The following is a 14,262-nucleotide window of genomic DNA, read 5'->3' on the forward strand; positions in this document are numbered from 1 at the left end:
ATGTGATCAGATTTATGCAAGCCTCCATGTTATGATATTGAAACAATAAAAATCTGAGATGTCAATAAAGCAGGCGATTGAGTAGATTAGATGCTGGTCTGAAAAGTATTTAGCAAAAAAAAAAAAAATGGGTTTCTTAGATGAATGTTTCAGGAATTTTATTAAAATTCCCTTTTAGGATATTCATGACATGCCTTAGAATATTCAGTTCAGTTGCTCAGTCGTGTCTGACTCTTTGCAACCCCATGGACTGCAGCACACCAGGCCTCCCTGTTCATCACCAAGTGCCGGAGCTTGCTCAAACTCATGTCCATCGAGTCAGTGATGCCATCCAGCCATTTCATCCTCTGTCATCCCCTTCTCCTCCTGCCTTCAATCTTTCCCAGTATCATTATCTTTTCCAGTGAGTCAGTTCTTCACATCAGGTGGCCAAAGTATTGGAGTTTCAGCTACAGCATCAGTCCTTCCAGTGAATTTTCAGGACTGATTTCCTTTAGGAGTGACTGGTTTCATCTCCTTGCAGTCCAAGGGACTCTCAACAGTCTTCTCCAACACCACAGTTCAAAAGCATCAATTCTTCGGTGCTCAGCTTTCTTTATAGTCCAACTCTTACATCCATGCATGACTACTAGAAAAACCATAGCTTTGACTAGACAGACCTTTGTCGGCAAAGTAATGTCTCTGCTTTTTAATATGCTGTCTAGGTTGGTCATAGCTTTTCTTTCAAGAACATTAAAGGCTCCAGAAAGTCCTGCACTTAAGAAAACAAAACAAAACTATTTATATTTGTTTAAATTCGTTTCTGAATTTTGTTTGACCCGAGAAATGTGTTCCAGTGAAACATTCTTAGCATTCATGGGTGTGGTCCCTAAAACTCACTTTGGGAAATGCTAATGTGGTCATGGTCAGTAAGTTTGAGGGTTCTATCTTGTTGATCAAGCAAGGTAGAATGTGAATGTACGTATCGTTCAGAATATCTGCTTGGCAGAGCTTTCTCATTGGGTAGACAGCCAGCAGAATTCAGGGACTTCGGCCTTCTCCTCCAACATTCACAATGTTAGTGGCAGGAGGAAAGTTTCCACAGTGGATGCTGTGATGATCAGGGGATGGGATGCCATACCATTTCAGGCTGCAAGTTTGACTCAAGAGAGGAACTTCTTTTCTATCAAGTCATGGTTAAGTGAATTCATGAATCATAGAATTTAAGACTAAGAGATTTTTTTCAGAATTAAACGACACAAAATGACTTGGGTTAAATATTCAGAGGTCTTAGTTTCTGGCAGAAATTCATTACTGCCATCAGGGCAAGCTGCATGTGCCCCTCTGCTCTTCCCTCTGGCTTCCCAGTGGCCGCAATTGAGTCACCTCACTGCAGCATTGACCTGTGATCCAACTCTAGTCACATCGCTCCTCCTTGGTGAAGAAGAAAAGTCTTAGGCTGAGATGACAAAAAGCACAGAGCTGTTAGATTATGCTACCTTCTCTCTCCTTGATTCAGTGTGATCTCCCTTCCCCATCACCTGATCCTGTGTTTTAAATTGTTGTTCTTTCTGCTCACGGAGCACCTCACCCTGTGATCTCTGCAGCGTCCACTTGAGTTAACATGTCCTTTCATGATCGTAAGGAGTGATAAACATGACTTCACATTGCTGCCCTCTTTCCGAGAAAATGCCTGTGCTTTCTGCATTATGCAGAGATGAGTAGAAGCTTTTAGAAGCTGTGATTCTTAAAGGGCTGTGAAGCAAGAAAACATAAACCATCTAGAAAACCAGAAAATGCGTGTAAGGTGCAGAAGGACTCTGTATACCAGTAACTGGCTTTCAGTTGTCTTGTCATTCTACAAGTGAGTGCTAATCCGGAGACCAACCAGGCTGCCTAGAGCTGCAGGGGAGGGGGACATTAGAGGAGGCCCAGACCAACTTGAGGGGTGTTTCAGTTGTTACCACAAGGCCTGTCTTCTGTAGTACAGAACCCAAACCAGACGTCTGTAATCCCATCTGGAAACTGTCATATTTTTCAGATGAAAGTGTCAGGCTCTCTAATTTTCCGTTCACATTTAGGGATTCAAAACAAGAAAACAAACATGGATGTAGTCTAGTCACAAAGGCGTGAACAGAAAAGGATGTGGCTTTAGCAGTAATTCTCAGTCACAAAGGAATTAAGAAAGAGAGGTCTCCTCCACTGTCTACACACAGTGGAAGTCCTTTGAACCCAGCATCAATAAGTTTCATAATTAAAATGCCAGGAATAAGTGTAATTCAGCCACATGTCTTAGGGGGCACTCTGCTAATTTGCATGATGGCCAATTAATTGAGCTGTGTGTTGTCTGATTCAACATATTGAAGAACTGCTTTTCTGGAGGTCATTTACCATCAAACAGGTCATCCTCTTTAATTTGATAGGGGGGTGGGGTAGAAGAAATAGCATTTGAAGTGACTAGGATCCACATTTCCTCAAAGATGTGATAAACTCTAATATCAGGATACCTTGTTTACTTCACTTTGATTGTGTGTGTGTGTGTGTGTGTGTGTGTGTGTGTATTAATGTAAGCCCATTCATCATACTTTGGATACAGATTTCACTCACAGAGTGAAAAAAAGATTGATACATGTGGATATTTTCAGTAATCTAAGTTAAATATAAGAATGTAAAATTTAAAATTTGATTCTGTTACACTTGCACATTTCAACTCCCAATAGCACATATGATGAGTGGCTGCCGTATTGGACAGCATGGATATGGAACATTTTGTCACCAAAGAAAATGCTATTGGACAGTGCTGTACTAAATTTTTCTAAAATGTTTATGATTCTGTTTCAAGAACTTATATCACCTCCATATTTTTTACATGCTTGAGGTTTATCTGCTGATGGTTTTTTTTGTTTGTTTGTTTACTTTCAGACATTGCCCTGGGACCTATGGACGGTAAGAAAACTCTTATTTTAATGTATCTGGATGGCTAGATTTTTAATGTGTCTTATTCTAATGTATCTGGATGGCTAGACATTGGGAACCTTGTTATATTTTATTTTATCTATTATGGAAAGAAGACCCAGATATTTTTGATGATTTCTAAGCATTTATCTGCACCCAGAAGCAGTGGTGAGGAAAAGAGTAAATACCAGAATCCTGGGTGAGCAAGAATTCAGTGTTGTGCCCCTTCATGCATCTTCTTTGATTATCGGTGGCCAGAGGAAATGTTGTAGTGAAGGGCATACATATTTGTTACTGCTTATAGAATACATGAAAAGTATGGAGGAGAAAATGTAAATGACAAGCTATTCCACACAGGGAATCATTAAAACTTTTAAAAAAATTTTTTGCCGTGAGGCATATAAGATCCTAGTTCCCAGACCAGGGATCGAACCTGAATCCCTTGCAGTGGAAGCAAGGAGTCTTAACCACTGGACAAACAGGGGAATCCCCAGGGAACGATTTTTTTTCATTATTTTCACTGAAGCTTAGTCACAGAGGATTTGAGCTTTAGAGCCAGACATCCCTGGATGTGAGTCTACATTGCAGTTATGGTAACAATATGACTTTCAGCAAGTTCTGAAACTCTTGAAGCCTCAGTTTTTTCTCATCTGTAAAATAAGGGTTATGACACCTACCTCAGAGAGTTGTGTGAGGATTAAAGGAGATAATATTTGTAGAGTATTTAGCTTAGTATCTGTCATGTATTGATACAAAGTCTATATTACTGCTGATGTTATTTATTCAGCTAATCTGATGTGCAAGGGTGAACATTTCCAAAATTGAGAATTGAGACTAAAGCACAGAGTTTGGTGGTGGCAACATCTGTGAAATTAAGAAAATAACTGCACCCATATGAAGCCCCATTTCTCTTGGGTTTGGGCCCTTTTCTCCCCTGTCTTAGAAGAGCCCTTGGTCATGTGGTCTTAAGAGCTCAACTTGAGTTTAATATTTTCTTCTCTTTTAATGAGACAGCAACAGGAAAGTTGGGTAGATCTAACTATTCATGAGTCTGGTCTTCTGAAGTGACATTGCTCCTTTCTTCCCTTAAAACAGAAAGCTGACTATTCCCTTCCCTTCCTCAGGAGATTGAAGCATCGTGGAAGGCTCTCCAGAAAAGAGCTTAAAAATTTCTACATGAAAACATCTTTTATAGGGAGATGGTTTTACTTGGATATTCATAAAAAGGGCTGACGTTCAGAACATTGGGATTCTATAACCATAAAATGTTTTTGTTTTTTGAAAGTGAGAGGGGCTAGCTTCATGTTTCAATTGTGTAGTCTTCACAATAGTGAAACAAAACTCATTTCTATTGCAAAACACATTGAAAACTTAATCTCAAACCAATAAAAGTCAAAGTCTTCAATGGTATGTTGATTTTGGTTAGTGTGAGATTTTAATGTGCTAGGAAATTTTCTTTTCTTGCCTTATGATCATGCGTATGCTTATTTATTATTATTTTTTTATTCATACAGACAAGCGCTGATCTGGTACAGCCGGTAGGTAAATATCCAGAAAATTCTGGATTTTTTTCATGTTTAATAAACATTGTGTACATAGTGTATTATCTTGGAATAAGCGTTCATTTCTCATGGCATTGCTAGTCACAGATGTAGTCTTACACAATTTAATTTACATACTCTGTAGCTTTATTTAACTGGTGCTACTCTATTGAAGACTTTTGTGTTTCTCATCAAATCTTACCATGATCTATTTCATCTTTTTTTTTTTCCTTTGCTCTTCTGCATACTCTAAAGACTGATTCTTCAAAAAGTCTTTCCCTGTGTAACCTGATCATGGAGGAAACTCCAGACAGTGGGTTGACTGAAGAAATTCAAAGATCTCAGATTGATTTAGGTGCAATTATTTGGGGCCCCGATGCTAGTACAGACAGTGTCAGCCAGAAAATTACCCAAGATGGGTCGCAGGAAGACTCTGCATGTCTCTCTGAAGCAGAACAGGACCTGGGATTGTCCACCAGAATGCTTCCTTCTGCTGACTGGAACACTGTAGCTGGACAGGGTGAAAATGTCCTGGGGCCAGCCCCTCCACGTGGAGATGAACAACTGCCCCCAAACCCCATGCCTGGGGCTGCTTGCATGGAGATGGAGCATCCTTGTGATTTACTTGACTCAGAGATACCAGCCATGGAAACTAGTGGCCTGGTCAAAGAAAGTCAAGAAGATGTTAAAAAGTCAGAAGAAGAGGAAGGAAACCAGAAGACTGAAGATTCTATCTGGGCAGGTGTGGAGACATGTGAAAAGGTAGAGGCTGGAACTATTGGTGTCAAGGACCTAGAAGGGACAGAGGAATTTGAAGAGAGAACATGTGAAAGTAGAGGAAATGGAGTAGTAGATCTTTTTAAGACACTAGGAAAGCAAGGCCAGGAGACCTTAAAAATCAATGAAGAGGAAACTAGGGAATATCTAAGTGCTGGGTGTGAAGAAAGCATAAAGACTGATGAAAAGTGTCTTGAGAAAACTGACATTTTAGAAAAAGACATGAAAAATGTAGATCAAGCAGATGAGTTTAGTGACAGAGCCCAAGGGCTAGATGAAGGGAATCAGGTAGTAATAAGTGATTGTGAAATTATTGAGAGTTCTGGAGCTAAAGGTGCCAGTCACACAGATATTTTGAATCTGCCTCCCCAGGCTGACTCTGTGTCTAATACTGAAGATGCCAGCCCAGAGGGATGGTTCTTAGCTGAAAAAGACAAAGAGAAAAAATTAATAGACCCTCCTAACCATAATATAATGTATCACTCAGCACAGGGCAGTACAGATTTTAAAGAGATTCAGTGTGAGGCTGTGTTACATGCGTTTGGAGCTGACAGGGATGGAAACCAGGCTATTGTTTTATCAGTAACACATGAAGCAGCAACTCAGTCTAGGACAGATCTTAATTCTGCTCTGGGAACTGATGCAAACAGAAGAGACTGGTGTTTGTGTAAGACAGAGGATTCATTAATAGAGGGACCTGAAAGTACAGTGACTGGGAACTGTAGCCAAACCATTAACTTGCCAAGAATTGCAAAAATGGGGGCTTGGGGAACAGATCCAGGTCAAATCCGGCAGCCAAGCTTGGATTCAGCAGGGAATAATATAGAAACACTAGAATTCTCTGGTATACCAGATGGCCAAGCAAGTGGGTCTGCCAGTTGTCGTGATTCTATTAGCCACTGGCCTACCAGAGGTATAGAAGGCTCAGATAATTGCAGGGAATGCTTAGATACAGTTGGAAGCAAGAAAGAGCTGGAGGTGGATTTACCAGCAGATGCAGGTGGGAAACAAGTTGTTGGTAGCTGCTGGGAAGAAAGCCAAGAGATAGCTATACCATTGGTTCTGGGAGCCTCCCAGAATGCTAGCACCGAGAGTTCTGCTAGTCCCCAAGACAATGACACCAACAACTCAGATTTATCTGAAGATGAAATTGCTAACCAGAGATATGGACTGTTGTACCAAGAAATAGAGGCTGATAAAGAAGAGGTACTTACCCCAGTATGTAGTATAGATTAGCCAAAGACTTCTGTAGGCTGTTTTTCCTAATGTTTCTCACCTACTTCATCATCCATCTCTGTCTTCTCCAAGGTCTCCCTCATCTCCTTGACAGATTGTCATGTACCTCTTGAAATCTGTGCAAACCAAACACAAATAGGTTGACAAAAAACAGAGAAAAAAGACAACCAAAGTGACAACAGAAAAAGCAGAATGATTGTGTTGGGAATTGATGAGCGTCTATTTTACCATCCCATTTATTGTGTTTATTCTTTCTACTTGCAGTTTTATTGTTCAAGCACTAAGATATATAGAAAAAACAGACTAATTTACTGTTCCTAAAGTGGGTACACCCCAATAAAAGCACATGAAATGTTTCTTCCAAGGTCCATTGAAACTGTAAAATCTCATAATAGCTGTTCATTAAAGTGATATATTTAGAGAAAAATACTGGATGTGCTTCTAGAGTCTATCGATGGCTAAAAAAGAACTATTTAAACCCTCATGACTCTTGTATGAAATCATGTTCTCATTATTAGGAAAGTAGGCTTTGGTTAGCCATATACCAGCAATAATTATAAAACTAATTATAAAACTAATAATTATAAAACTAATTATAAAAACTAACTTTTTTGTCAGCCTATTTAAAATAATACAGTATGGCCTCTTCCATTTCCTAAGCATTTGAATGCACAGCCACCTTTTGTATTATTTTAAAATTTGTGGCGGTCTTCAGTTTCCCACTTGTCTAATAGACATTTACCAATCCTACAGAAGTAATGAAAAAAATAACATACTCTGATTTCCATTTCTGTTTAGGCTTCTGGAGGTTCATTTAATGGATTCACCCAGGTAAGAAATTGACTTACTGGTAAAAAGTCATCAGTTGAGACATTGCAAATTTAAAAAATATGGAACCTCTGGTCACTGGAATAGCATAATGTTTAAGTATGTCAATGTAAAATTTGACCCCACTTCTTGTGAACTTAGTAATGGAAATAGTGATAGTAGTAAGGTTGCAGGGTTGTTGTGAAGGTTAAATGAGATGCCAGTGCAGAGACAGTCTAGCAGCCTGGCACATACTAAGTGCTCCATGACACTGATTGGCTATTGGTAATAAGGTATACTACGGAATTCTGATGATTCCTCCACTAGAAATTTGAAGTTGTCTTAATCTGAGAGATCTGCTAGGCTCAGCAACCTCTTCTTGGAAAAGAAGAGATAGGATTGGTTTGATCTAACGAGATGGCTCTTTAGACAATGTAAGTGATTTTTAGGAGCCTCCTTCTAAAGATTCATTTAAGAGTCATACTACACAGAACCTTATTTTTTCAGTGGTTCTTCAGAAAGGAGCCATTGGAAGATCACAAACCATTGGCCAGGTTGGCTCTGGCCAGTAAGCCAACATTTTCCTTGGAAGTCTGTGACGGAGGGGCCTCACAATGGACTGTTCCATTCACTGTATGTGTCCCAACAGATGGACAGTGTAACCCATATGAAAAGCAGACCACATGGCTATCAAGTCATGGAATAAGTTCTGAAAACTTCTTCAAATATCTGCCTAGCTGTGATGAGTGTTTTGTCTCAGATCTTAGACATGAACAGTTTTGAATTTCAGCCTTCAGAATTTCTCCATTTAAAAGTTTGACAACTTCACCACATGTTATCTATAAAAAGAGAAAACCCACTCACACACTTGCACCTGAATACAGATACATGTAAACACACAGAGAGATGATAATGAATCTTTCCATAGAAGTGAACTCTTTCAAATGACTGGGTTTTAAGAACTCATGTCTCATTTTTAAAGTTTGTACTTTTATCAGTTATAAATGAACATCATTTAAAGAGTTCAGTTCAGTTCAGTCACTCAGTCGTGTCTGACTCTTTGTGACCCCATAAACCACAGCACGCCAAACCCACGTCCATTCAGTTGCTGATGCCATCCAACCATCTCATCCTCTGTTGTCCCCTTCTGCTCCTGCCCTCAATCTTTCCCAGCATCAGGGTCTTTTCAAATGAGTCAGCTCTTCACATCAGGTGGCCAAAGTATTGGAGTTTTAGCTTCAACATCAGTCCTTCCAATGAACACCCAGGACTGATCTCCCTTATGATGGACTGGTTGGATCTCCTTGCAGTCCAAGGGACTCTCAAGAGTCTTCTCCAACACCACAGTTCAAAAGCATCAATGTATGGCAAAACGAATACAGTAATGTAAAGTAAAAAAAAAAAAAAAATCAATTCTTCGACACTCAGCTTTCTTTATAGTCCAAATATCACATCCATACATGACCGCTGGAAAAACCATAGCCTTGACTAGACAGACCTTTGTTGACAAAGTAATGTCTCTGCTTTTGAATATGCTGTCTAGGTTGGTCATAACTTTCCTTCCAAGGAGTAAGCGTCTTTTAATTTCATGGCTGCAATCACCATCTGCAGTGATTTTGGAGCCCAGAAAAATAAAGTCAGTCACTGTTTCCACTGTTTCCCCTTCTATTTGCCATGAAGTGATGGGACTGGATGCCATGATCTTAGTTTTTTGAATGTTGAGTTTTAAGCCAGGTTTTTCACTCTCCTCTTTCACTTTCATCACGAGGCTCTTTAGTTCTTTGCTTTCTGCCATAAGGGAGGTGTCATCTGCATATCTGAGGTTATTGATATTTCTCCCGGCAGTCTTGATTCCAGCTGTGCTTCATCCAGCCTGGCATTTTGCGCAATGTACTCCGCATGTACCTTAAATAAGGAGGGTGACAATATACTCCTTCTGTTTTATACATAGTATCAATAGTGTATATATGTCAGCCACAATCTCCCTGTTCATCTGAACCCCTCTCCTTCTCGCTTCAGTATCCACACATTTGTTTTCTATATCTGTCTCTATTTTGGTTTTGTAAATAAGATCATCTGTACCATTTTTCTAGATTCCACGTTTATGTGTTAATATATAGTACTTGATTTTTTCTTTCTGACTTACTTCACTCTGTATGACACTCTCTAGGTCCATCTATTTTGTTGATCCATTGGGATTTATGAGTAATAAATTGGGTTGCTTTTGGCATTCCTACATCAACTTACAGTGCAGACATTTTAGATCCTCCAAGTTACTGTTCATTTGTTTGCTTTTTAATTTCAAATTTTTGTTGCAGTTGTTTTTCTTTCTATTCTTTTTACCCTCATGGGTTTATGCCTTTAAAAATTAATTTTCTTCTTGTTATCTAGTTTGGATTCTGGAGGCAACAGAGGTAATTGCCTGTGTTCAATCCTCCGTCTTTGACCAAATGTCACTGGCTCATCTTTTCTTTTGGAGAACCATTGATATCTGATTATTTAGGGATGTTTATTTCCTTTGAACTGGTTAGATTACCCAGGAAAGACTCTTCTGGTTTCTTGTCTGGAGGGTGTAAGCCAGGTTACCCGTATAATGGGGAATGAAGATTCTCCCTGAGATCACTGTTCCCTTAGCTTGTCTCCAACTTGATTTTTTTATAATCCATATCCCAAATGAATATATTTCATACAATTTTAAAATTATGGCTCCTAATTAATTCATAGATGTCACACTTTGATGAAACAATAAGATTAAGAATCCAACATTTAAAATGCTTAAATTTATAGCTTAGATCCACTAAATTCTAATTCGTTGATGTCCTGGAGAGAAGCTGCAGACCAATAATGCTTTGAAAGCTCTGCCCTTTGTTGAATGCCTCTCATCATATTGAATTCTGCTAGCTCAGGTTTATATTTAAAATAACTACTGTCAGAAATTATATTTGCATTTTTTGCTTTTGATTTAAACTAAACGAGACAAATGAATCTTTATAATGTATTTGTTGACGCAATTCATAGAAACTGATTTAAATGATATCTTTGTTGTTGCTGTTTTGGGAAATTAACTGAAACCCTAATAATTTGGAATCTTCTACTTTGTCCCCACATTTCAACTCCAGGATACTTCATTGTTCACAATGCAGGCAGACCAGAGTATGTTCAACATGGTGAGTTGATTTTGGTTTGTGTTTTGGGAAAATTTTTCATTACCACCAAATGTTCCAAGGTTGATCACTGTAGGAAATTTAGAGCTTGAATATTCAGAGTGTGGTTTCTGTAGCTCCCTCTTTTATAGAAAATAGGAAGGAAAGCTCCTGAAAAATCATGTGACTTTGAATGTGGTTGCTTCTATTTATAAGGGCACAGTGATCCTGGCAAAAATCAAAGTATCTTTATTATAGGCTTTGATGGAACATGAAGTCTAGCTATTCGAGAACATGGATGTTTCTGTGTAACTATAGCTTATGCTACAGGACTGACAACGAAATTGCCTCAAGAATTCAAGCTTGAGAATAGATCCTTGCTTTTTCATTCATTGCTCATCTCCTCCCTTCATTTTGTGACCTGTAGACAGAAGTAATACATGGTAAAGATGTGATGCCTACTTTGCTGCCAAATGAGATAAAGAGAAAAGTTTAGCTTGCGAGTGAGTAGGAAGCAGAAAGGTTACTCTGGGTGTTAGAGGAGATTCTTGCAAGATTGGTTATCATAGGAAACATATGTAGCAGCAGCTTACTACCAAGGCTGAATAAAGAGACCATGAGTGATGTCACTGAGAGCTTGTCAGCACTACACTATCTAGGATTTAGGCTCTTTGAGGATTAGTTCAGGAAGGGTATTTGTAGTGTACTGCTTTTCCTGTGGGAATGGCGTAGAATTATCCCAGCTTCTGGCTTTCACTTTGGAAACTCAGGATTGTATTTAAGTAGAATGAATTTTTCCTTTTAGATAATTTTACTTCTAAGAAAGAATTTCTGCTCTGGAAGGTTGAAAGTGAAAGTGAAGTCGCTCAGTCATGTCTGACTCTTTGCAACCCCATGGACTGTAGCCTACCAAGCTCCTCTGTCCATGGGATTTTCCAGGCAATAGTACTGGAGTGGATTGCCATTTCCTTCTCCAGCTCTGGAAGGTTAATTGGCCGTTTCTGTAACACTCTGTCCATAGATGGGTATATTTTTGCCTTTTGGGTAACCAAGTAAAAGCTGGAGTCTGTGATGCCTGCAAATGAAGAGTTAAATGTTTAAACTTCATATTATATTGGTGTTAATAATGGAGCCAGAGAGACTTATGTTTCATGATCATTAGTGGTTTTCAGTCTGGGTGATGGAGTGGGGGTTATACTGACACTGGAGGATGAGATTTTTAATTATCAATTGTGAATGAGTTAAGAAATGGAGACATACTGCTGTAAAAAAGGCAATGGGTCATCAGTAAATTCACACCTATTACAATTGCAAATTCCTGGCACAGAATCCAGTGGTTTTTAAGTTTCTCTGAACATCTCCCTACCACCCCTACACACATAGCTGGTTCTAGGAGCTTCCATGTGTGCCCTTCTCTTTATCTGTGTTTTCTGAAGCAGATTTCTTGTACCGTCTTTCCATTGAGGAACTTAGCCGTGTCATGCCCAGCATTGCAGATGCTGCTAGTGTTGGCTCTGCACTGTGAAGAACTAGGAGATTACAGTGAATCTCACCCGCTGAGTTGCAATTGTATAGCATCTTCCCAGAAGCAGAACAAGGTCTGAACATGGGTTCATTGACTGATCTGAGCAAAGCAGAGGCTGAAGTTGGTAGTCAGCTGCACATCTACCTAGTCTTCATCTTGTGGCCCCACGAGATATCCCTTGAGAACAAGTTTAAACCCTGTTGAATCTGCAAACCCTACTCTGGACTCAGGATTGCCTTCATGGCCCTTTGAAGTTCTTATTAGAGTAGTTGTCTTGAGTTTAGAGAAGGCAGTTACCATATTGGAATGTGTCTAGACCCTTAACTCCACTCTCCCAAACCATCTCTTCTTACCCTGCATTGCCTGCTTTCCAGCTTATCACAGAGGATGCTAGAAAATGTGTCCTCTAGCAACACTACTTGTTTTGTTCTAAAGCAAGAATTCCGTTTCTGAGTCTTCAGAGTTAAATCATCATAGCATCCTGCTGCCACTAATATATACAGAGAATACTCTCCTCTGAATGTATAATGATGGCTATTCCAGTGAACACCAGTGCCCCCAGATGGGTACAGCATGGTATCAACCCATTTAAAATGTTTGCCAGGGGAAGCTTCTTATAGAAAAAAAGAAAGTGCTTGAAACGGCATAATTCCTAATGGTCTACTTTAAGATCTTTCCACGAGATGCTGTTACCTTTACTTTTCCTTCTATCTTGACAAAATATTTTCAATTTTACATTATCTTAGAAGGATTAGATAAGTGACTTAAGTTTCCAAATTTGAGCAGCCTGTTTTGTGTAGTCATGCTGTCATGTTTCAGCCTTACTTATCATTCAGTGAATTCTATTTGTCCCCCTGGAATTTAAGTTTATAATGCTATATTATAATATCTGGTGTGATATTATTATTAGAGGAAAATATTGTGACTTGTGGAATATAACCAATTCCTCCTCTTTATACTTTGCTTCCATTGAGTTATTGTCTGACTTCAACCAGCAAACCATTGGACTTATTCATGAAAACACCTCTGCCTATTCTTACCGTGTATGAAACTTCAAAATTTCTCAGACTTCCAAGAAACCCAGACTGATGCAAATATTTTTTCATTTTATGTTATCTTTGTGTTTGGTTTCATTTTTTTTTTTTAATCTTAATGTAAACAGATAAATTTATCTGATAGATGTTTTGAGACTTCCTTGGCTCCTCATCCCCCATTGCAGACTCAGCTCACAGTGGGGCAGCCATCTGCCCATGGGTTTCTTTGTCTTTGTCAAATTACCCTTCCTTGTTGTGTAGGTCATTTGACATCCTCTCATAGCAAGTCACCTTGACTTCCAAAATGATTAGATCATACTGTGAGAGCTTATAGTATTTCTTAGTTGCAATGAGAATTTGTTCTGTTATGAAGATAATTCCTTTTGAACAATACAAGTGAAATCTTTTCCCATAAAGAACTCCTGAGAGTAGATTAGAGTGAATTTTATCTCATTCTTAGACCTGTGTCACACCACCCTTTAAAGGTTATAAAAGCCGAACAAAATACCAGATCTCTGTGCATTTATCTGCCTAAGTATCCTTTTAGTTTTATTATGCCCTTTCAAGAAAGGAGTGATGTGACCTTGGCATGGGTTGCAATGGAGGATTTGATGGCAACATAAGAGAAACAGTTTGCATATTTATCCAACCACAGGCTATTCATTATTTTCTATTATCTCAGCACCACTTCTCCATCACTTCCCTATGGAACCTATCCTGTGCACCCATTTCAGTCTACACATGGGAGAGAGATGGCTTTTGATTTCTTACGGCAAATATTTGACAGAAATTTCTGATTCCTCCAAAGGTAATATTTATTGGAGACTCCTTACTCTTCTAGAAAAACATTTTTAAACTTTCTCATGGTTTAAACACCCTGATGGAAAAAGATCTTAGCATACTTTCCAGTGGCCATCTGTATGTTAATCTATGAATCAAAAGAGGGGAAATAGTTTCAGTAGCCACGGCGACATGCATTGTTTGGCTGTGCTGTTTTTCATCGCTAGTTATTATTTAATCTTGCTAACTTTAAAACTGAAAAAGTCTGGAGCTAAGAGATTCCAGAGGCTTTGTTCAGCATGTAATTGGAATCAGGAGGGTGTCTGTGGGTAGAGGTCCTAGTAGGAAGAAAAGACTTCAGTCTGGTCTGCACAAGAATCTGATTGATATCAAAGAGAATACTGCTCAGTAGTTCCTTAAAGGATTAGTTTATCATGTGAAAACGACTGATGACTAAGGATTTTGTTGAAAGGAGAAGTGAAATA

The 14,262-nt window shown here is 38.9% G+C and overlaps 1 protein-coding gene across 1 annotated transcript in view; it reads left to right on the top strand.

The window, feature by feature from the left end:
• Nucleotides 1-14,262, top strand: part of AMPH (amphiphysin) — a 210,082-nt gene that overhangs the window by 169,184 nt on the left and 26,636 nt on the right. Inside the window, 4 exon segments of the mRNA XM_052638380.1 lie at nt 2,902-2,925; nt 4,449-4,472; nt 7,287-7,319; nt 10,415-10,462. Of these exon segments, the coding sequence (XP_052494340.1) occupies nt 2,902-2,925; nt 4,449-4,472; nt 7,287-7,319; nt 10,415-10,462 (129 nt within the window).

Source organism: Budorcas taxicolor, chromosome 4 (genome assembly GCF_023091745.1).
Source record: "Budorcas taxicolor isolate Tak-1 chromosome 4, Takin1.1, whole genome shotgun sequence".
NCBI lineage: Eukaryota > Metazoa > Chordata > Mammalia > Artiodactyla > Bovidae > Budorcas > Budorcas taxicolor.